The sequence below is a fragment of the Chiroxiphia lanceolata genome, chromosome 11 (assembly GCF_009829145.1).
Source record: "Chiroxiphia lanceolata isolate bChiLan1 chromosome 11, bChiLan1.pri, whole genome shotgun sequence".
Taxonomy (NCBI): Eukaryota; Metazoa; Chordata; class Aves; order Passeriformes; family Pipridae; genus Chiroxiphia; species Chiroxiphia lanceolata.
Window position 1 is genome coordinate 1,011,242 of NC_045647.1, and position 23,813 is coordinate 1,035,054.

Below are 23,813 nucleotides of genomic sequence, written 5' to 3' on the forward strand. Positions count from 1 at the left end.
CAGGCCCCACTGCCAGGCAGGGAGCCCAAAAGCTGCTCCACACTCCCTGTGTCAGACCCAGGTCACAAACAGACCCCACTGTGGTTAAAGCTGTTTCTGCTGCTTCTTATCTCTCCCTTGGCAGGGAGAGCAGAGCTATTTGAAGTGTTTGTAAGCCTTGGCAGACCTCCTTTCCAGCTGAAATTAATTCCCTTTGGGGATGCAATGGCTGCATGGAAAGCCCATTGCAGAGGTGAGACGACACACAGAAACCTCTCTGTAACCTCTGTCTCCTCCTGGGTGAGCCTGGGTGATCCCCTCTTCCAGCAAACCTCCTCCTGAGTGATCTCCTTTTCCACTGAGGGACAAAACTGAGGCCAAAACAACCACAAATCTGTACAACCAATCTCCCAAACTGGAAAGAACAAAGCACTGGTGCAGCACCTTCCTATGGAAGAGACTTGGAGCCAAAGCACAGACCTGCCTGGGTGACATCACTGTCTTCCTGCAGCTTCCCCTCAACAGCCTGGGAGTTTAACAACGGCAAATGTGGAAATTCTACCCCAGCTCAACGTGAGGTGTGTTAGCTGGGACCTGACATTTGCTCACTCATTAAAGGGACACAAGAATTCCCTCCACAGTGCTGAGCTCACCTGAATTTTGTGTTCAAGAACAAATGCTGAGTGAAGATAGAGGCAAGAAAAGAAACAAGAAGCCAAAGCTCTTTCCTGCACAGGGAAGTGTAGGTTCAGGGATTGGGGATCACAGACAGCATGCTACAACACCCTTGCCCAGTCTGGGCTGTAAATGTGCCCTGGGGCTGCTGTTTGTGACACAGAGCACTCATCAGGCTGTGCACTCCCTCAGGGCCCAACTCCAGAGGCACAGGAGTCTTCTGAGTATTTTTTGAGAGTTTTCTTGCTTACATCTGGTATTCAAAATGATTGAGTTAGGAGATGCCTCTTTCTGGATAATATGACAGCTAATTCCCACTTATCTTACTGAAAGGATACAATTGAAATGGATGCAACAATAAAACTAATGGCTAATGTGATTGTTATTGATCATTTGCCAGTTTATAAATGAATGGCCCACGAGCTAAGTGGGGAAGGAAAACAGTGCCATATATTGCCTGTGTCTCGGGAATGAGCTGGCTGGAGAGCTCATCTGGAAATCCACGTAAAGCTGAACATCAGCACGTCCTCAGAACCACAGTGAGTCCTGAATATCAGGTCTGTTCACTCTCACCTACCTTTTCAGCTGACTGGGCAGTGCCAAAAAATATTGGAATGAAGGCAAGCCATACTATACAGGTAGTGTACATAGTGAATCCAATGGGTTTGGCTTCATTAAAATTCTCTGGGACACCCCGAGTCTTGATGGCATACACAGTGCACGTCACCATTAGCAGAATGCTATAACCCAAGGAACAAATGATTTGTAGATCCGTAATGTCACATTTGAGAACTCCTCTGGCCTGATCGGGGTTCATAGTTTTCTGCTCATCATAATCTATGATGATGTTGGGCGGGTCAACCGCAAACCAAATAAAGACCCCCAGGAGCTGCACCGATATGAGGCTGGAGGTGATGGCCAGCTGGGACGTGGGGCTGATCAGCCTGGGCGCCGTCACCGACTTCTTGCCCTGCTCGAAGATGCGGTAGATGCGGTTGGTCTTGGTCAGCAGGGCCGCGTAGCTGATGCACATGCCCAGCCCCAGGAAGATCCTGCGGAAGGAGCACACGGCCACGTCGGGCTTGGCGATCATCAGGAAGGTGATGATGTAGCACAGGAAGATGCCGGTCAGCAGGACGTAGCTGAGCTCACGGCCCGAGGCGCGCACGATGGGCGTGTCGTTGTACCTGATGAAGGTGGCCATGACGAAGATGGTGGCGATGATGCCCAGCATGGCCAGGAAGACGGGGATGACGGCCCAGGGCGAGTGCCACTCCAGCTTGATGATGGGGATGGAGCGGCAGCCCGTGCGGTTCTCGTTGGGCCGCTCGTTGTAGGAGCAGAGCAGGCAGGTCACCTCGTCCGCCTGGTACTGGTACCCGTCGCACAGCTCGCAGTGCCAGCAGCAGGGCATCCCCTTCACCATCTTCTTCCTCTCGCCGGGCTTGCAGGGCAGGCTGCACACCGAGGGAGGCACCTCCCGCACGCCCCCGCCCCACTGCATCTCCTCCACCTGCGGCACAGGGAACAGAAACACACCCTCAGTCAGCTGGCACTGCCACAGACCCGGGGGGGAACCACAGCGGGGAGGACTAAGGGGGAACCCCCATGGGAAAAACCCCACTGGATAAACTCTTTAGGCTGCAGACGCCTGGAAACGCTGCAGGAACTGCACACACGGGTGTCTTTGCAAGGGACTCTGAGGCACAACAGTGTTTGCTGCCTCCATTTTTCATTTTTGTTAGTGGTTAATTCTGGTGGAATGACACACAACATCAGATAAAACTGCAGAGTGAAAACCTCTTGTTTGTGACAACTAATAAGAACACTGCAGTGCTCGAGGGAAGGCAGGACTCACATTCACAAATGCTTTCCACAAAACCTGGCACCTCTTACCCAGACCAAAACAGAGATCTCCTTCCTGGAACTGTTGCTGACCAGGTGAATATTTTAAATAAGGTGGAAATGTGTTTTATACAGGGCATGGGATCAGTGGGAACATGGCAAGGTCTGCAATATGAGCCAGGTAAGAAATATGAAGGACAGAGAAAATGGTCACCAATGAAAACTGCAATAATTAGATAATATTTCATTTCAAAGTCACATTCAGCTTTTGAAATACCACACATGCTTCTGGGAATGCAAATGATAAATGATTATATTAAATGTAGGGAAAGTCTCACTTGTTCTGCAGTCTGGAGAATCCTGAACTCCAAAGTATGTGACAAAGGTTCCCAAGTACTGTGGAAAATTAGACTCACAAATCATTTCAAATTATGTCAGACTAAAGCCACTCACCAGGTTCCAGGAACAAGGGGGGCTCAGCGTTGGAGCCCCCATGAAACAGTCCAGACTGGAACTACTGGGAAGGTCCTGGCATTGCCAGCACCAGCTACCAACTCAGCTGCCCAGCAGCATTCCAGTGGCTCTACCAGCTGCTCTGTGTGTGTGTGTGTCTTTTCCAAACATAAAACCTGATCCCCTGGGACAGATGTGAATTAGTGTTATTAAAAACAAATTTTCAGCTATTTCTCTTTAGGTTACTTAAATGCTGACAAGCTCCACTATTTTCCCTATAAGTAAAGAATTCTAGAATGTGTTTCTTGAATCAGCTGCCTTGATTATCCACGTCCACAGGAAGACTGGGGTTTGCCAGGCTTAAATTGAAGGATTAAGTTGCACTTTCCTAATTTAATTCAAAACAGATCCTGTATCATCCTAATTTCATACATGTGAAAAACCCAAACCCTGCAGTCACACACTGCTCAAACACTGGAGAGTCAAGAGTCTCTCTGTGAAGGCTGTAAAATAATCCCTCCATAACGGATATTCCAGAGCTCTGCCACTGCCTGGGAAACTTCATTAACCTTCAATACCCTGGAAAAGAGAAAGATCCATGAACCCTCCTTTCATGCTGTGCTGAAGGTGTGCAGTTCACAGAAGGCAAAGGAATGCTGATGATAAAGGGAAATGACTCATTTAATTGCACTGGTAAATTGTGCTTTGGTCTTTCTGGAAGTGGAAGGAGCCAGGAAATCCATTTCCATGCCCGACTCCATCACTGCTCCAACACAATGGTAACAGCCCCTACAGAGCTGGAGCTGAGTTCCTGGGCTGTGGGAATGCCCTGTAGGAGAGCTGGAGAACTGGCACGTGCCCACATCCCTGACTCCCTGCAGAGGCACAGGTGGTGTCACTGCAGAGACCCAAAGAGATGGTGAGGAAAGAGAACCGGGGCTGGGACCTCTGACCCCTAAAGCAGGTGGGAAAAGTTCATGGCAATTCATTAAGAAACCACTTGATTGACCCTCTGCTGCTCCCTCTTCTCAATCCCTGATTTGTGTTTTGCCCTTTTCCAAGGTGGACTGAGACAGAGGAACTACAACTTACCTGGGTGTTTATACCTAGGGAGTGAGTCACTGACCCAGTCCAGATCCTCCATTTTCTGTCATAACTATTACCCACAGAGGTTGTTTGATGCCCTTTCTGCAGCAGACATCGATACAAAATGAGAACATCATCCCAGCTGCTCAGATTTTGACCCAGTCTGCAGCAAGGAAATGATTTTCACAATTTTCCACACACTAATATCTTCAGAACCACAGACTGATTAATGTGTTATCACATCCCTGCTTCCCCTTATGGCTACAAAAGGATGAATTTTCATATTCTCAGACATATTCCACGGCATTGCTGGGACCTGGGATAGCCTAAAGGTGCTTTATTCTGCACAGATACTGTGTGTAGAGAGATAAATACAAGATGGGGTAAAAGTGTGGAAAGTCCTTTTTCTGGCCTCCTGGAGAGACACCACGAGAACTCATCACTGGCCTCGGAATGATTTGCAGAGTTCTGCTGTTTCTGGTGAGAAAAGTAATGATGCAAAGTGCCTGTGAGGGAATGTGCTGGGCACCAGCACCTGCACAGGAGGTAAGAATCTCAGTCAAACCAGAGGTACTCAGAAAAGCATAATTTTGAAAGAAAATTTGTCCTTAAGTCCCACATCTACACATCTTTTTAATACCTCCAAGGATGACCTGAAAATGCTAATCACAGTCTACAAAGCAGGAAGCAAACAATTTCATAAAGCATGAGAAAGTACTCTTGCAATTAATAAAAAAATTGGGTTTTTTATGTAGAACCTTCCATTTCAGTCCTATGTCAAACTGGTACACGGAGGATAAGGGAATTTATTTTTCCCAAGCCAACAGCAGTTCCAGAGGTAGCCAGACACCCTGTACTCACAGTGAGCCAACAATTCCACATCTTGAGCTTAGCACTGGACCCAGTCAGTGCTGGGGGACACAAGAAGCTCCTCTCCATGGCAATTCTGCTGAATTTGGGAAGGATGCAAAACCTAAACTGCACCAGATGCTGTAGAGATGTGTCTAATGTCTTGGAAAATCACATATTTGCCCATCACCTGCTTATTGACATGTCAAGTGGCACATCTTCAACAGCATCATGAGCAGGCCATGACAGTTCATGCACTGCTGGATTGATCTGATAAATGGGGAAAAAACCCTCTAAACCACAACAGGTTCATTGTAGGACATTCAACAGAGCTGATGAAAACAGAACTTGGAAGCTGGCTGTGCTCCAGGGATCCAGCAGGGCACTGTGGGGCAGTGGGGCACCGTGGTCGGCCCTGCCAGCACAGTGTGCAGGGGAAAACCCCAAACCAGAACCAGGAAAGAAGCACACAAACAAACAACTGAAAAACCCAAAAGAAAAGCAAAAACTCCCTCCCCCACCACGGGGCAATGCAGCAGCACCTGGGCCAGGGGTTAACTCTCCTTCTTCCCCAAGCTCTCCCAACTCCTACGAATGGCCCAGTTCCTAAACGCCTCGAGCCAGAGGGATGGGATCCATTTCTGATATAAATTCTCATTATGTTCACTACAGAACAAACATTAACCAGAAATGCTTAGTCTGTCTCATAAGGCCTAATGTAATTGTTCATTTTAATGAATAAAGTAACTCAATAGAAGTGCATAATTCAAACGTCGCTGCTGTTCTTCCCAGCGCCACAAACATTCCCGTAATAAGCCATTTGTTCTGAACTTAATTGTTTCATGCAATGTTTGATTAAAACAAAAATCAGTACAAAAATAATTACATTAGTGGTAATTAACCTACTTGGGGAAGAAAATAGCCACGTTCCCTGATATGACTTTCATACCGAGGGTGCCATTAATCTCACGGACACATCGGGACACAAGGCAGAGGATTGGGCTCGGATTTATTGCCACCCTCCTGACTCCAGCTCCTAACTCAGCAGTTCAAACATTTGTGTACATTCCCCTTTGCAGGCAGCAATATTTGCATGACTTAGCTCTTAGGCTCAGCTATTAATGTCTTGTAATTAGTTTTTAAATCCAGGGGTTTACCATGATAATGGTTTTAAGCTAAGAATATGTCAATAACACATCGTCAGCAGAGCCTTCTGCAAAATATCAACTGCAATCCCTTCAGGAGATAATGGGGATGATAAACCAGAGAGGATGCAAAGCTGCTCCAGTGGCTGCCCTGGGCTTGGGGAATGAGGTGTTTGCCCTCATCCTGTGACTCACTTCATTTCCCTGTCTGCAGGACTGACAGGAAAGCCCTGAGACAGCACAGAGCCTGCAGGGTGGGGGAGGCAAAAAATCCCCACTTTTGGCTAAACCTGATCCACAGCTGCTGCCAGAGCAGCTCTGCTGGGACAGGGATGCTGTGGCATATCCTGGGCACCCTATTCCTCACAGAGTATCCCAATCCATCCCTGTGCTCTGCAGCTCACCCTGCCTCACCACAGCTATTCTTCCTCCCTACTTCCAGTGCTGTTCCATGGGAACTCTACACTGGTGAGATGGAGCATCAGTCCAGCACTGCCTCCCAACCCCACAGAGGAGGCCCCTGCAATGTATCTTCCTTATAAATTGAAGTTAAACAGCCTTACATATATTTTGTCCTGGTTTCTCCTGCTGCTGCCTGTCTAGTTTCTGTCCTCATGGCACAGCAGCCACAGAGCCTTGTCCCTAAACACACACCAAACAAGCAAATTGCAACTTTCTAGTTGAAAATAACGGAAACTCGTCACTTCTCAAAGGCTTTCAGCAAAAAACCTGCAGGTTTTCACTGCCAGACAAATCAGAAACATTGTCGAAAAATGGTGACAACGTTCCCATAATGCCAGACCCTCATCTTCCCATCTGCTGACTCAGATCCCGGTTAATGAGGGAATGCCCCCGGGATCAGTCTCACCCAGGACTGCACAGTCCCAGTCCCTGACTCTCATCCGTGCTGGGACGGCTCCTGGGAAGCCTTGGCGTGGGCAGGGATCCCACAGCAAGGAGTGCTGGAGGAGCTTGGGCAGAAAACAACTCTCCTGAAGGCTTTTGGAAGATGTGGGACCTGCTCCCACATTTGCTGCCATGTGAGGAGCGTGGGGAGAGCCTGAGGATCCCTCAGCTGCTCCTGCTGCTCCAGCCCCTCCCCAGCTCCAGTCCCTGCTCTGGACACGCTCCAGCCCCTCCATGTCCTTCCTGAATTGGGGGACACAGCACTCGAGGTGTCCCTCACCAGTTTGTGTCACACTGTGTCACATCCTATTTAACACATTAGTTAATTATGGTTGCAAACTTCAACTAATCCCATCGCTTTTGTTCCCAGACTACAACTCCCTTTTGGTGACCTCACAGTAAGCAGTTCTTAACTCTCATTTCTTTCTGTCATTCCTTTCTACTCTTACTTTGCCTTTCATTTAATATTTGTCATCGTTTTTACCAACTTCACCTGCTTTACACCAGCAGCAAGTTCCACTGGGCACTTATAATACCCTCTTTAATGAGATCCAAGGGCTATTTGTTCTACATTAAAGCAAGGACATTTCTAGCACAACACTGATATAGAGAAAGATGCTTAATCCACAATTTTTGCAAAAATGCTTATTATCTTACATTTCTGTTGACACACAATAAAACTGAAAATTAATTATTTTAATGCTTTTGTATCTGCCTACAGCTTTGTGTTGTCTCCTCACTAATGGAAGGGGATGGACCATGCATCTTCGGTATTCATCCTGCAACCTCTGCATAATATTTTCTAATTAAAAAAAGAGCATGTGCTTCCAAATACCATACAATTCTTGTCTCTTTAAATTGATAGGTTAGAGCAAAACTATCTTCGGAAAGCAGAGCTTACCCAAGGCCATTTTGTATCCTGCGGTGGCTTAGAAGGAGAGAAAATCTGAATCATCACAGAATCCCAGACTGGTTTGGGTTGAAAGGGACCTTAAAGCTCATCCAGTGCCACCCCCTGCCATGGGCAGGGACACCTTCCACCAGCCCAGGTTGCTCCAAGCCCCGTCCAACCTGGCCTTGGACACTTCCAGGGATGGGGCAGCCACAGCTTCTCTGGGAAACAGAGGAATTTGTTGAGCAGGATGATGAGAAACCCCCAGTCCCAAGTCCCAAAGCCCATAAACCCAAAGTGATGGCTCAGCCCTTCAGCAGCCAAAATCAACTGTTCAAATGCTTGTTTCTAACAGGTTCATAACCCTCCACAGCTGGCAAGTTTAAGTCCTAAATCACAGGCCTGGATGACAATGGCACATCTAGAAATAAATCCAGGAATTCTGATCTTTCACCTGAAAACTCCTTTCATGAGTCATTTTTCATGGCACAGCCATGAGACAACCTTACCAGATGTTTGAGGAAAGGATTGGCCCTTTATCTTTGTTTATCTCTCTTATGAGCCAGCAACTTCTTATTTTCCCTGTTATTTATGGCTGTGAAAAAGTTCTGCCAAATCCAACACACAACTTCCAAAGCGGAAAGGGCGCTGAGGGGAGAGGAGCCAAACGGAGGGTGGAGTTTGGACAGCGTTTATCTCCGGGTGCCTGCCAACTCCAAACGCTTTCATTTATTTATCCTGCTAATTCCCAGGCTCATTCCAAGACCACTATTTTCTAGTCACGTTATTTGGTCCCAATTTTCCCTTTTTCCAGCACCGGCATCAATGGGTCAGTAATTTCCTCCTCACGACTCACGGGCAGAGCCACACGTGGGCTGGGGGGGAGAGGAAAGAAACACAGAATTCTGAGGGGAGCTCAGTACCCAGCTCCTTTCAGCCCTAATTAGATTGCTGCAGTGATATTAATAATATTACCAGTATTAAATTATCCTGCTCGGGTTATGCTCGGTCAGCTGGGCCCTGAAAGAACTGTAGATGTACACAGACAATTAGGGGACTTTAATTGCCCCACACTTGGGGCCAGGATTCCATCAATGCCACAGCCACGTCCTGCTGGGCTGGAGGGTGGGGCTGGTCCTGGCCAGGGCTGGTGCTCCCAGAGCTGCTGAGGCCCCTGACCCATGGGCACAGCAGCCCATGGATCTGCAGACAGACAGAGGCACAGCAGACAGACAGAGGGAATGGAGAAACCCAGCACTGAGGGCTGAAACTGAGGATCATTCCATGGATTCAGTATCTGAATTAACACCAACCCTCCAATCACATCCTGCCTAAAACAATAACGTTATTGGTCTGCTTGAAACTCCACTAAAATTCTGTCAAAAAGAATAAAAATCAGAGCTTTTTTATTTTATTCTTTTTTTTTTTTTTAAATTACCCTTGCAAAACTAATGTGCTTCATCACACTTTTGCACTAATAACACGAGATTTTGCCTTCCCCTCCCGTCAAGTGAAAGAAGGACTGGAGCTGGTATCTTATTCCCTCCAGGTGAGTACCTGAAATATTTCACTGCAAGACACTCCCAGGTGAGCAACTGCCTTCCAGTGCAGGGAATTTTCTCCCCATGAACAGGGTGAGACAGTCAGAAAAATCCTGGAGAGCACCCTGGTTTGCTGCCCCTGCCAGGGCACAGCTGGCAGTGGGGATGGGGAGGGATGGGGAGGGAGGACCAGCAGTGGAGCTCCCGTGCCCTGGGTGAACTCAACCTTAGGGACCAGGGGTCGAGGAGAAAAGCCAGAACCACCTTCTCCAGCTGTATTTTTGGGAGAAAAAGGGCGAGATCTGGTCTTGCAAAGGGAGGTTTAAGCCTGCACCACCCTTCACCAGCCAGTTAAAGGACAGGCACTGCTAAAATGGGATAAAATATCGAGTTCCACTTCCCACTGGGAACCAGCTGCTCAGATGCTGCTGTTAATGGTCAAACCCAGCTCCCCCCACCATTAAAGGTGCAGTTAACAAGTAAACAAGGTTGTTTCATGGGACTCATTTATGCAGCACTTTCACATAAAATGTACATTTTGAGTTTAGTGAAAAAGAAAATAAAGCAGGAAAAGAAAGCAAATAAAGCCTTTTGGAGCAGACTAAAGACGCTGTACAGCTGTTTATTTGGGGCCATTATTGCCCATCATGTGAATGATTGGCTGGAGACACATTAAATTCCATGTTATACTCTGATATTATAGTCCTGCCACAAGCCACGGTGATTTTCTTCAGAAATCAGTATTCAGGGACATTTAAATAGTGATTATTTTTGACCCACTCAATAGATGTTCTCTATCAGACCCTTTCTGCTTTGCTTAAAGGTTGGAAACTCCAAGGGCTGTTCACGTGGGCCTCACGTATGCAAAGCTTTCAATCACCCTTTGTGGGGTTTCTTTCTCCTCTGCAAAGCAAACAGGAACAATCTGATAAAATTATCATCATTTCCACTCTGCTACCCTTGGCACTGGCATCTGCATGGGACCAAAATTTCATTTTGCAGAACACAGCTGGATTTTGTTTAGGGTCTACAGAAACAGCTTTAAGCCAAGAGTTCCCATCGCTGCTCATACAATGCAATAAAGGAGTTCACATGCAGGTTTGATACATAAAAATGGAGACAAATCAAAGCTTTGGCTGCTGTTAATATTCACAAGACTCTTGGCATGACTAGAAGGTACCAGCCTACACCTGCCAAGGATCTGCCACTAAAATCTGAGGCAGGTAAAGTCCCAAAGCTTGTAATCCTGCTCAGTGCTCCCACTGCCAGGTTTGGCACGAGGAAATCATTCCTCACTCCCCTGAATGGAAGTCACTCTGTATTTCATTCGTCCTCTGCATACAAAATAAAACTTATTTGCTCTTTGTGCCAGGATGCAACGTGGATTTGCATAGAATCAAAGAATCCCAGAATGGTTTGGGTTGGAAGGGACCTCAAAGCCCATCCAGTGCCACCCCTGCCATGGGCAGGGACACCTTCCACTAGCCCAGGTTGCTCCAAGCCCCATCCAACCTGCCCTTGGACACTTCCAGGGATCCAGGGGCAGCCACAGCTTCTCTGGGCAACCTGTGCCAGGGCCTCCCCACCCTCCCAGGGAAGAATAATATCTAAGCTAAAGCTGGAAGGTCTTGCTGGAGGAGCTGAGGAACCAGCCCTGCATGTCCACATGGTGCAAACCTGTGTCCTGGGGGAGCTGCCCTGCAGTCCCCAGCACTCTCTGCTGCATCCCAACATCTGGGAGGAGAATGCCAGACACTCACCTCTCACAGAGACAGGGATAGTCCACAAACACCTTCTCCCACACCACACAAACCACGGGAGGAGATAAAAAAAGGATGAGAAAGGAGATGTCAAAGAAAGGAACAGCACAAGCATCTCAGGGCTGTCCTTGTGGCCTCACCAGACATGAAACCTCCAGGCTGCTGAGCAGGAGAAAGGGATACACTTGCAAAGGAAAAGGCAAAAATGTGTCTGATCTAGAGGCATCAATCCTGATACTTCCTGGATTCTCCCTCTTCCACCCAGAGCCCTGGCTTGCCCTTCTCCACGCTGATAACCACAGGTCCCCACACACCTTTAGCCTGCCAGTCACAGACAAACAGAGACAGTATTTCCCATCAAACTTCCTTTGCCAGGGCAAGGATGACACACCAACACTGAAGCTGTTTTTTATGCCCTCTCCATGCCCTGGGGATGATCCCCAGCAGGAAGCAGCCCCTCATTTGGGATGGGGGTGCCTGGTCAGGGCTGAGCCAGGCTGGGGCTTTACCACAGCAGTTATGGGGGCCCTGCTGGGCTGAGACAAGGGGCAAGAAGGATGGAAACATTTGGCAAAAACATAGCTAAAGAGCACAGTGGATCTAACTGGAAGCCTGAGTTTCCCACTGGACTACCTGGCAGGCATTTGTGATGTGCCCAGTGCTCAGGTATCTGTGAAGTGGCCAGCGCTCAGGTATTTGGGATGTGCCCAGGGCTCCCTTGCTGCTGGAGCTGCTGTGCCCTGCTCTCCACTCTGGCAGCAGAGGAGGAGCTGCTGCTGGGAGCAGAACAGCTTTGGTGCACAGATGAAGTGTTTTTCTCTCCATAGCTGGGTGAACTTCTCCAAATACAACAAAGCACATCTGTCATTGAAGAGCCTCTTCCCATTTTTGGGTATTAAATAAAGAACACTGCACCCTCAATAACACACAAACTGACATTGTTACTCCTGCCAGAAGCAACCAAACCTGTTCATTAGCCATAAAACATCCCAGCAAAGCATTTGCTCTTGAATATATTTGCTGACAAAACTACATTAGCCACACAAAAAGGATTTACAAAGGGATGTGCAGGAGCAAACCAGCACCTATTTTGAAGACTGGGTGACTTGTTTTTTACCTTCTATTTCTCGTGTTACTCAGAGTGTGTCTGCCTGCAGCTCACGGGCACGGGAGAGAACAGCACAAGATGAAGCAAATTCTCAAGTCACCGAGTCTTCTGCTACGTCATTTTTTTGCCATTCCAGCTTTTATGAGCTCCTTACACTCCTGGTTCTTCCCATCTTTGCACACACCTGTAATATATCTCAGATACTCTCCCAGCCTGGTTTCTCTTAGCATTTATCTCCCTACAAACACTTTACCTTGTGACATTCTCAGACCTGGAGGAGAATTACACCCATGTTCTGTGTTGCCCAAAGCTGGTGGAGTTGAATTCCCCTCGCCTGCCCGGGGTGGTGCAGCCCAGGGTGTGTGTTACTGTGGCAAGAGGGGTCAATGGCAGAGAGGAAATGACATTTCACGTCCTCAGTTCCAAGTCTGAGCCAGTTTTCAGAGGAATGTATAAGATTTAACTATTGCCCTCCTGTTTTTATAGAGTGAAATTCTACATAGAAAGCTTGAACTTGTGGAATGATCTTTCTTTTTAAAAAAAGCTCCACAGTTTTCATGATTTTCAAGTGTGGAAAGGGGTGCCCACGGCTCTGGCTCTTCTCTTTGTGAATTATTTTCTAATTCTACACATGGAGGGGACTGAGGGTTCTTGTTCTCCTGGATGGTTTTGTTCTGCCATTCACACCCAGCTTTGTCAAAGCCTCCAAGCACTTCAGTTCTCAAAGCTGCTTTCCCCCTTCCAAGAGCACCACCCTGGCAGGGTTTCTGACTCACTCCAGACCAAGCCTTGCTGCAGAAGGATTGTTCAGGACGCCCATGCAGGCACCAGCTGCCACAGTGCCCATTCCAGCTCCTGCAGTGCCCTTTCCAGCTCCTGCAGTGCCCTTTCCAGCTCCTGCAGTGCCCATTCCAGCTCCTGCAGTGCCCTTTCCAGCTCCTCACCAGATCCATCCCCGCAGCCCTGGGCTGTGTCTCTGTGGGTGTTGCTGCATCAGCATTGTGCTGACCCCAAACACTCCTGAGAACTGGGCCTTACATGCCCAGTGTTGGGTACACGTACACTGAGGGACACTTGGAGACACCCTCTGAGGTTCTCTGCATCCCAACACACACTACTCAGGACTTCTTCCAAAGAAAGCCCAGGAACAAACAGGGTCACCTGCATTTAGGGATCAGAGAATCACAAAGTGGTTTGGGTTGGAAGGAACCTTAAATATCATCTTGTTCTAACTCCCTGCCATGGGCAGGGACACCTTCCACCAGCCCAGGTTGCTCCAAGCCCCGTCCAACCTGGCCTTGGACACTTCCAGGGATGGGGCAGCCACAGCTTCTCTGGGCAACCTGTGCCAGAGCCCCCCCACCCTCAGAGAAGGATTCCTTTCTAATCTAACCCTACTCTCTGTCAGTTTGAAGCCTTTCCCCCTTGTCCTGTCCCTCCAGGCCCTTGTAAATAGTCTCTCTCCATCTTTCTTGGAGGCTCCCTTCAGGCTCTGGGAGGATGAAGTGCCATAAGTGCTTCAGCTCCCTGCTGTGGTACAGCAGCAGCGTTGCTGGATTCACATGGTTTCTGTCAGGTATGCTGAGGTTGTGCCCTTATCTGAGCACAAATTACTTCCAGCAGCCATCTCTGAACCAAATGCATCAAACCCATCTGTGATCCCACAGCCCCCTGGTTTCATTCCAAGAGCCCTCCCCGAGTCCGGCTGCAATCACAGCTTGTGAGCAGGACCTGCCTGATTCCAGCCTGCTCCTCTTCCATACATTTTGGAGGCCTGATGGAGGACTAAGGAATCAGCATATGGTCATTCAGCAGGCCAGTGGCTTGAAAAATTCCCTTCCAGTTGGCTGAAAGTTAATTCTGCAAGTTAAGATAATTAAAGGTGTTTTGCTGGTCACAGCTGACATGAGCAATGAAAGATTGCAGGATTTAATGAGAGAACAAAACAAACAACATCTATTATTACAGCACATCAGAGCTGCTGACACGGTGGGCAGGGGGACTCCCAGACAGAACATGTAACTGGGATGTATTTTAGGAACCCACTGATGCAATTACTCACCTTTAAACTCCTACCTGGACCACAGACAGTTTGGCTGAGGGTGTAACGGAGGCTGAACTCAGAAAGGCCCAGCTGTGGCCAAAAGCTCTGCAAACAGGCTGGAGATCTTTCTGGAAGGACTTTGCATTCAGCAGTGGAAATGCTGTGAAATAATTCCCACAAAGCCAGACACCCCCAGCCCCGGGAGTGTGACCGTCACACGTGTCACCCAGTGACAGATGTGACACTGAAAGGCAGGTGCCTGGACAGGAGCAGGGGAGCAGAGGATACAGAGTGTCCCAACAGTGCCAAACAAACAAACAAACAAAAATCCATCTGCTTTGAACACACTCTGCTCCAAAGAAAAACACAAAACCAAAACCTAACAACAAAACAAAACAAAGAAATGAACACAAATCAATTTGAACATGTTATTTTAGAAAAATACCATCTGTTGGCAGAGTATTCCTGGGCATCCAACAGTGCTGAGGAGTTGCTTGGATCTAATTCCAACCTGAATATTCTACCAAAAAAAGGCAGGTACAGCCAGGTCTCTTGCCAGCAGGTTAGACAGTTAATTCTCTCATCACCAGCTCACTATTCATAACATTTATTTCCAGATTCCCTAACAGAGATGTTTGTGGCAGTAAATTGATTAGTCTGAGCCCAAACAGACTCAGTAGGTGTTGAAGTGAGCAGGATCTGCATAAATTGCACACAGGATTACTGAGTTACTCAATATAATTCCGTTTGTGGGGAAAACAGAACGGCAGTGTGGCAGTTGCCTGGTCCCTGTGCCAGTGGCTCTGCCTGTCTCCCAGGCCAGCCAGGGCTCCCCATCCTCGCGAGGGGAATGCTGACCCCCAGCTCGCTCCCAGCCCAACACCATGAGCTGCAGGAATGTTACTGCTTAAAGCGAGATTCATTTTTTCCCCCCATTTTTCACGCTCCTCTAAAATGCTGGCAAACAGCAGCCCCGAGCTCCGTCCCCCCGGAGCAGGGAGTTATTAACGAGCAGCAGCCGCGTCCTTGGCGCCAGCCAGGATTTATAAGGGCAGTTGGACCCGTGTAACCGACGTGTTTATGGAACCATATTGATAATTATCAATACCATCCATCTTCCCAGCACTTGTTTGGCAGGATTGCAGCCATAGATCATGCACTGCTGGAGGCCATCAATAAGGGGCTGAGGGATTGCAGGCAGCCGGCCCGGCCCGGCGTGCAGGGCTCCTGCAACCAGCAGTCATGTGTCAAACCCTGCACTGCTCCACACCACCAGGCTACTCCCAGTCCCGGGGCACAGCCACAAAACAACACAGGCTTTCTTGTTTGTCTCTGCACGCCACACGTTTAGGCATCTTTAATAAGTGTTTTTTCTGTTCACAAACAGATTAATGAGAGAAATGGTTTCATTTTATCTGCAGCTCACAGTTAACCCTGCCCGATGCTTTGCAAGTGAAGCACATCTTGAGTAAGAGCTGCTTGAAATCTCTGCAGTGTAATAATGGACAGGACATGGTGTTTTCCATCCCCAGTCAAGGATTCACCTTCCTCAGCCATCCTTAAAATGTGCTGCAGAGCCCCAGTGCCCAGTGACACTGTTCTGAGCCATAACACCGAGCTGGAAGAGCGCACTTGACAAGTTGGAGATGCCAATGCAATTAAGACAACATGATGCACCCTATGCAGACACTAATGGCCTTATTACAGCATTCATTAGACAATCAGACCAAAAAACAGCCCCATGTTGGCTTGTTCTGGGAAGATCTCCCTCTCCAAGGGCAAGTGAACAGGTCTCATGGAACCATTTCACTCCTCCCAGATGAGGGTGAGGGTGGGAGAGGGCACCACCTCTGCCCCCATGGACAGGCAGCCCCAGAGGGATGTGAAGGGATGATCTGAGGTGACCCCACATCTCAGCTGGGGACACATGACAGAGGCAGGAGCACTTCCCCAGGGAGAGCTTCCTCCTGTGTCCAGTCAGCACCTCCAGCCCATCCTGCAGGATCTCAGCATCCCCCAGCTCGTTGTTACTTGACCACAGGCAGCAGCTCATGTCCTCCTGCAGGAGCCTGGACAGATCTCTCCAGCCTTGGCACAACCACTTGGAAAAAGAAGGTTCAGCAATTTCACAGGGATTGTTTCTTTACTTGTTGATTTGACAGTTCTGGAATACTTGCAGGGGGTATGGGATGGGAAAACATAATAAACCTGGGACCTGCTGAGTTAACTCTGTCTGGAGAAAGAAGCAATATCACCAAATTTCCCACGAGAACCTGCAGTTCCTCTAGGAGTGATCCATTTCTTTCTCCTTCAGGCACAGCAGTCCCTCCAGGAGAGCTGTGTTTCTGTTTGTGTCAGGCACCTCAAAGCAGGAGGAGTTGCATTTTTAGGAGCCAGCCACATACGGGAGCTGCTCAGCTAGCCCCTTGCACTCCTACAGTGCCTCTTATCCACCAACCTCAAAGGCTTCCAGAGGCTCACAAAGAGGGCAGGGAGAGCCAGGAGACAGCTGGGGCTGTGGGGCACATTGGGAAAGCAGAGCAGGGAGGGTAAGTACTGCTCTCAAATTCCAAGAGAAACATTGGGCATGAAAGCAGGACCCTGCGTGTCCCGGCCACGCTGCCTTCAGCTACCCTCACCACTGAGGGTGAACCACAGAGGCCTCAGAGATCCAGTTATTGCCAAAGGAAAACCAATCAGACAACAAACCAAATTACCCGTTTGAAAAGCAAACCAACCAAAAAACAGCCGGTGCATGACACACCCCCTTCTCCCCGTGGCAGATTTCCTCCCTAACACCACTGGCACTTTGGTTTTTGAAACATTAAACCTAAAACCAGTCAAAGTAGTTCATGTAACGACACAACTGCCTTGTAACACCCACACGCACCCTCAGCACCACCAGGGAGCCACAATCCTGGTTTAAAACTCCAGTATTACCGTGGCCAGAGGATTTATCAGCTAATGGCATTAGCTGTATCTTTGCTTTAGCACAGGCGCTGGGGGTCACGGCTCAGGATTTCAGCAGGGATGCAGCTGGCCAAATTCCTGATCCCAAAATCCAGGGCAAAGCATTTCAAATTGTAGGAGGACATGAACTATAAATACTGTGTCTTAAATCTGCGTGCCAGGGGCCAAAAGGGGCTGACAGAGCTTGGCATCATCCTCCCCAAGGACAGAGGCAGAGGGTGGTCCTCCCTGACCTCTCGTTGGAGGGGGGTGGGCATCGTGTAATCACAACCTTGCTGCTGGGAGAACAAAGCACTGCAGTGGCTTCTCATGGAATACTGGCCAAGCCATCCCAAATTAGACATCTGCTCATTTCATCCTTGTGTGGATACCTGGAACACAGCCAGAAGTGACACTGAATCATGCTCTGGGTACTGGGCAGAGCTGTGCTCAGTGGTTTGATACCAACCAGGCAAAGGATGGGGAGGATTGTGCTGCCCCTATGTAAAAGCCATGTCATGTCCCAAAGTTTGCTGCAGTGAAAAGTCATAAAATATTTTTTTTGTTATCAACCAGCTTCTGACCTCAGATACAGGAATGCAAATCCAGGGTGAGTCAACAGCAACCAGACGAGACACTTCACACACAAACATCTGAAGGGAAGCAGAGACTGGCTCTGGAGGGTGCAGGGAGCCAGTGTCTGCCTTGGCTGGACAGAAAACACAAAGGTGATGCCAAGGTGGGAGAAGCCACCAGGACTGAGAAGAACAGAGTCTCAGATGACTCACAAAATCAGGTTTATCAACTCATGACAAGAAGAAAACAAATGGATAAAGCAGATTTTAATAAGTTGTTAAAGATCTCTTCTCTTTGTCTACCAACATAAGCAACAGAAAGAAAATTTGAATGGAATTTCTTCTGTAATTTTACATAAAAGAATCCAGTACAGCTCTCAAGATTAATCCACTCTGTGACCATCACTCTCCATAAAAATACCACGAATGGGAAGGTGACATGGACCATTGCAGAAGAGCTCCACAACAGGCTGAACAGCAGTACCACAGCCAGAAAAATGGCAAAACATGCTGGTTCCTTCTTGGAATGAGGACAGTGATAAAGAAGAAGATATTTACTCACCTGTGATGCTCTTCAGCAGTTGTTTACCTGCTCCTTTTGGGATCTGGAGTGTCCTTACCTTTGAGGCCCGCGGGAACAACTTTTCTCTTTTGCAACGGAGGAAATTCAGACACACAGAACTGAGACTGCCCAGAGGGACAAGTCTCTTGGAAAACAAAACATCACTGCAGCAGTTTCCAAATCAAAATTAGCACTTGCACCAAACATCCTTTTCTTTCCCTTTCTGTGGTAGTAATAAAGGACTAAGAACTGGGGAAATATCCCCTGAAGGGTTATCTCCACAATAATTACTGAAGACAAATTGTAGCCTCTGGTAGTTTGCCCTGGGATGTATTTAATAGTATTTAGTTTGGTTATTTCCAGGAACCCTTGACTTCCCTAAGCTCCACAATTCTTTTTATTATTGTAGGAAAATACAGACAGGGACTATCACATACCCACACCTACATCTATATCTGTGTGAGAAACCAGGACACTCTCATGAGTAGGAGGGAAGTTACTGAGAGAATCTTAATTACTGAGATGACCCTGTGGCCACGAGGGTTCGAGGGTGAGGAAAGAGCTCTTTTTGTGGAAACATTTAACACAACAACAGGAATACAAATCAAGCTCCATTAATTTAGCTTTAAATTTTAATGAATCAGGATGTGTCGTTTACATAAAGAAGGATTTACTTAATAAAATATTAATATTTTTTGCTAAAAGAACTGTAAATTGAAAGTTAATATAGGTTTCTTTAAATAGAACATCAGAAGTTGAAAAACACTGAAAGAGCAAATCAAATACAGTCAATCAAAATGAGCCAGAGTCCAAAGAGAGCAAAATACTGTGACCAGTCTCCAAGATTGGACTTTTGGTGACCCACATATTATTTACTTACTTTAACAAAAAACCATAAAACATTACAAATGTGTTCTGCATTTGGTTACACCCCAAATGATGGTGTTTGGACCTACCTGGGCAGCCCAAGGGTGTGTCCCAGCTGCACAAAGAGCTCCATGGCTGGGGGGGTCTCAGGTGTCCCCACGATTCACGGGTCTGGCCCCCAAGTGCAGTGAGGGTGATGCTGGGTCCACGCTCAGCCACGGGGGCTGTGACCACTCCCTGTGTGCCAGGTATGTCCTGGCCACCCCTGGGGGGTGTGCTGGGGCTGGGCCATGGTCACACAGCCCTCCCTGTCACCCTGAACCCTGTTTGCAAAGGAAAACTGGCAGCAGAGGCAGAGAAGGAGCCATAACACACCAAGCATCCCTGGATGGAAGCTTGACTGAGAGAGGAGAACCTCTTTCAACAAATAAACACTTCAGGAATAACCTTGCTGAGGCTCTGTTGCTGAAGAGCCAAACTGAGCTGCAGACACTGGCTGTGGGTGTTCCTGACACTCCACAAGGAGCCAACAGCTCTAAGGTTAAACTGGCACCACTTCTCCACCAACTCCAGGCTCAAGCAACTTGCACAGAGTCAATCAGGAACCACGAACCCAGCTCTCGAGGCAGGTCACAGACCAGCTCTGTGTGGCTGAGGCTGACACAGAGTCTCCAGCTTTCCCACCCACCACTCCTGCTTTTTTCATCTGGAAAACATCAAAGTATCTTTGATCCCCTGCTCCTACGTGCTTGTTTTCCTTTAGGCATCATCACAGAAAGGCCATCTCATCCATATGGATTGAAAGTACCACCGGAAAAGTGAGTCACTCCAACAACATTGAGTTTCAGCTTTCCAAAAACAGGAAAAACTGAAGAGCATCTGCAAATGAAAGCCCTGTGGTTTCGAACTACAACAAATTATGGCTTCATTTTCCAAGCTGGCAACTGGGGACTTCAGACACACAAAAGTAATAAAATTTGCATGATCCCCTAATGTCTCTATTAGTCTGAGGAGCTCTGGTACTCAGGGTACAGGGAGAAGGTTGCAGGACAGACTAGAACAAGATAATGTGCGACAAAACCCCGTGATGCCACTGTGAAGAAACAGTGAAGATCCCTCCTAAGTTTTTCAGGATAAAAAAAAAGCATTTAGTGACTGTGGCCGACAAAAAGGAGCAAGGAGAGACTAAGGCAGACTCACGTTGAGCTGGAGGTCGTCTGTCCACTGGCCCACGAGGCGGTAGCCCGGAGTGCTGGTGTTGGTGCTGTGGAACTGGAAGATGTCGTAGCGCCCTGGGGCATCCCCGTTCTTGTTGAACATCACTGGAGTGCCAGCACTGCCTGGGGGAAGGAAACAAGACAAAATCCAACCAACCAACACCAAGTCTTTACAAGATCTACTTTATTTAGTCACGGTTGAGAGTATTGAGACTGGAAAGGTGTTTCAGGCAAAGGTCATCTATCAGCCTGGCCCTTTGACAGGACACTTCAGGACACTGGCATCACCCCGGCCCTCTCCCAGAGATCAGTTCTCACTGCCTAAACCTGCTGCCTAAAAATAGACAGAGCAAACTAGATGAGCCTTACTGCACTCTAGCTTTTCCCAGCATAAGAAATATCAGAAGGCTTCTCTTGCTGCCCTCCAGCCTCCCTCCCATCTCTCTTTCCTCAGAGAGTTCTTCAGTGAAAATCACTCCTGTGAATGGAGCCTCTAAATGCTGCTTTTCACCCCCTCCCAGAAAACGTTCCATCTGCTTCTGTGAGATAGTGCTGTCAGGAGTCAGCCCAGGTCTGGTGAGTCTTGACTGGCATCCAGAAATAGCTTCCTCCTCCACAGTATGTTCTCATTCCTGCAATCACCGTGTGCTTGGGGTGGAACAGAACAGACTAAGCTTTAGGAAGACTGTTCCTTGTGTACTCCCTTATTTAGGCTCTCTGACACCGACACAGAAGTGTCACAGTGGGAACAGAGCAGGATCCTGAACTGACTCTATTTGCCATGGTGATGAACACGGGTCAGGAAGTGCAGGACCAGGGGCAAGACAAGGAAAGCCCCAGCCCTCCCTCTGTGCCTGGTGCTGAGCAAAGCCTGGGGGTGCAGAGATGTCTGAGCCCTGGGACAGACCATCCCTGAGCCTCAGGAGAGTTCTCAGATCCCTGAGCCTCAGGAGAGTTCTCACCACGACATCTGCATTTTAATTATCACGGCATTAGATGTGAACCTTTTCTGAGATGAGAATTCAAAGCAGTGCTGCATTTCCTCAGATCTCCAGAAGCAACCTTCAAGGGTGACATTTATTTCAAGACATATTAAAATAGGTTTCAGTAGGGAAGAGCAATATTGTGTCAAGATTGAAGATTATGACAATCCTCCAGCATATCTATATTCAAAGCTTCCTCCTCCTGCGTAACTTCTTTTCCCTAAAGCAATGAAAAATCTCTCCTGTTGTAGCATTGAACTTTAAGATTACTGTTTTCTTCTTGATTCCCATTCTTCATTGAATTCCTGTGAGTGAAAAAAAACGTTTGGAGGAGTGAATTAGCACAGTCTCCATTCTAGCCCTGGTAAATGGTTTCCTGTCTCTCCTACAATCCGCTGAGATCAGAACAAATTCAGTTCAAAGGCTGGTACAGAAAATCTTGCACTGAAATCTCTGCTCACTGGTTCCTTATGAGCACCAGGCAGATATTTAATTGTCATTACAGATTCATGTAGCCAGAATGCATTTAGAGTGAAAACACTTAGAGTGAATCAGAAGCTATGGCTGTAATTCCTTGGCTCCCTGGGAAAGTCGGCACAAGAGGTAAATGGGATTTAGCTAATCACAACTCTTAAGGCTGGTATTATCAGTTAAGCTTGGTTTTGTCAGAGCTGACAAAAAAGGTACAATTGAAATGGCAGGAGCTCAAGTGAGGCTCCCAAAATGCAAGAGAGACATTTGTGGATTCCCCACATCCTGACAAGGTCCCAGGACATGAAGCAGGGTCTGTGTCTGCTGGTCAGGAGGCACATGGAGAATGGGTCCATTGTCCAGGCCACCCAGAGTCAAGGGTGCTGAGACAAAACCTGAGGGGAAGCAGCCAAGAACACTCCTGGGCTCACCTTCCTGGGAATGTCACCCAGAGCCCTTCTGGCTAAGCCATTCCAAACAATCCCTAAGGATGCACTTGGGTGTGCCAGGGCTGCAGGCTCGGCCCAGCACAGTCTGATGGTCCAGAGCCCCCTGAGGGACATGGGCACAGGGGGTGGGCAGTGAGCAGGGAACACCTGCTGCTGTTTTCAGGTACTTCACCATTTGAGTGCTAAAATTATACAGAGAAAAGCCATGAGAAGCCTGGGATCTGTTGGGAAGTCGAGTATCCAAAGGAATGGGAAGGACTGGCAACCCCGGGTCAGGAGTCAGGCACAAGAGTCCCCTCTCCTGACTTTGAAGTTGGAGTAATTGGACTCCCAGCCACAGATCTGCTTAGGAAGTGCAAGCCCTCCTTAACCCCACTGTGGGCCAGGTACAGGCTCTGCTCTCCTTTTGTGCCTCCTGCCTGTGGGGACATGGCAGCCCTGCTTTGATCCCTGCAGTATTCCAGCCTCCACACACAGCTCAGGCTCCTTTGATGAAACAATGAAAATAATATAATGTGATGTAGGAAAACCTCATCACAGAGGGGAACCAGGGTTTTCACAAATGACCCTACTTGTTCTTTGACTTCTTGATCTTCTGATCTTGAAAACATGTGGTTGTTTCACTGGTTTTTGATCATCTAGAATTTATTTTCTTTCTATTAAGATTTCCCAGAATTTTGCTCAGCCCCAGCAAGCGTTTCAGGAGTGTCAGCCTTGGGGCTGCAGCTTCCTGCCCATGCAGAGGCCATGACAATTCCCTTCAACTCCCAGCAAACGAGCTGCCTTGTCCCCACACAGACACAGGGTACACCTGCAGGAAGCACTCAAGACCAGACACAGTCTGACTGAAGTTGCAGGATTTCAATCTCTTAATCATTGCAAGATGAGAAAGTGATTAACCAGAGGAGGGCAGGGCGCTAGGCAGGTGTCACCAGCCAAGGTGTTTGTCACTCAGTTCATGTTCACGGCAGTTTGAAGACCCAAAGGGCTCCTATGAACAGCATCTTCAGCTTTTCACTGGCAAAAATACAATTACACTTTGATACTTTCAGACTCTTGCTGCTTGAACGCTTGGGGTTTGAAGTTTTCCATATTTTGGGCCCTTTGTTCTCGAGGTAGTGTGACAATAGCAAAATGCACACTGAGCTCCTCACACAAATCCAGCCTCTCTCCATCAAAGCGTGACTTCAGCTCTTCCTGCATTACCTTTGCAAGGGAGAAAAGACTCCAAAGCAGGCACAGGCAGGATGCTCTCAACTGCACAGTGCCATGGAGATCCATTACATGCAGAGAGGATCTCAGGCTCAGGGTACTTGAAAACAGGTTATGCTTTTTCTCTCCTCACACAGCCTGGACAAAGCGCTCCCACTGCTCCACTTTCTGTTCTTACCGCAAACTCAGGTGGAAAACTGGGAGAACAGGATTTTACACACAGACTAAATTTGCTTTCCAAGTCC

The 23,813-nt window shown here is 48.0% G+C and overlaps 1 protein-coding gene across 7 annotated transcripts in view; it reads right to left on the reverse strand.

The window, feature by feature from the left end:
• GRM7 (glutamate metabotropic receptor 7) overlaps positions 1 to 23,813 on the reverse strand; it is a 229,867-nt gene that overhangs the window by 43,755 nt on the left and 162,299 nt on the right. For all 7 annotated transcript variants that reach the window (XR_004359143.1, XM_032699467.1, XM_032699470.1 and 4 more), the window contains exons 7-8: positions 20,437 to 20,576; positions 1,232 to 2,167 (exon numbers count right to left, since the gene is read on the reverse strand). Coding sequence is in view for 6 of the 7 variants with exons in the window: in XM_032699467.1 (XP_032555358.1) it covers positions 1,232 to 2,167; positions 20,437 to 20,576 (1,076 nt within the window). In the remaining variant the exon portion in view is untranslated. The remainder of the gene's footprint in view (positions 1 to 1,231; positions 2,168 to 20,436; positions 20,577 to 23,813) is intronic.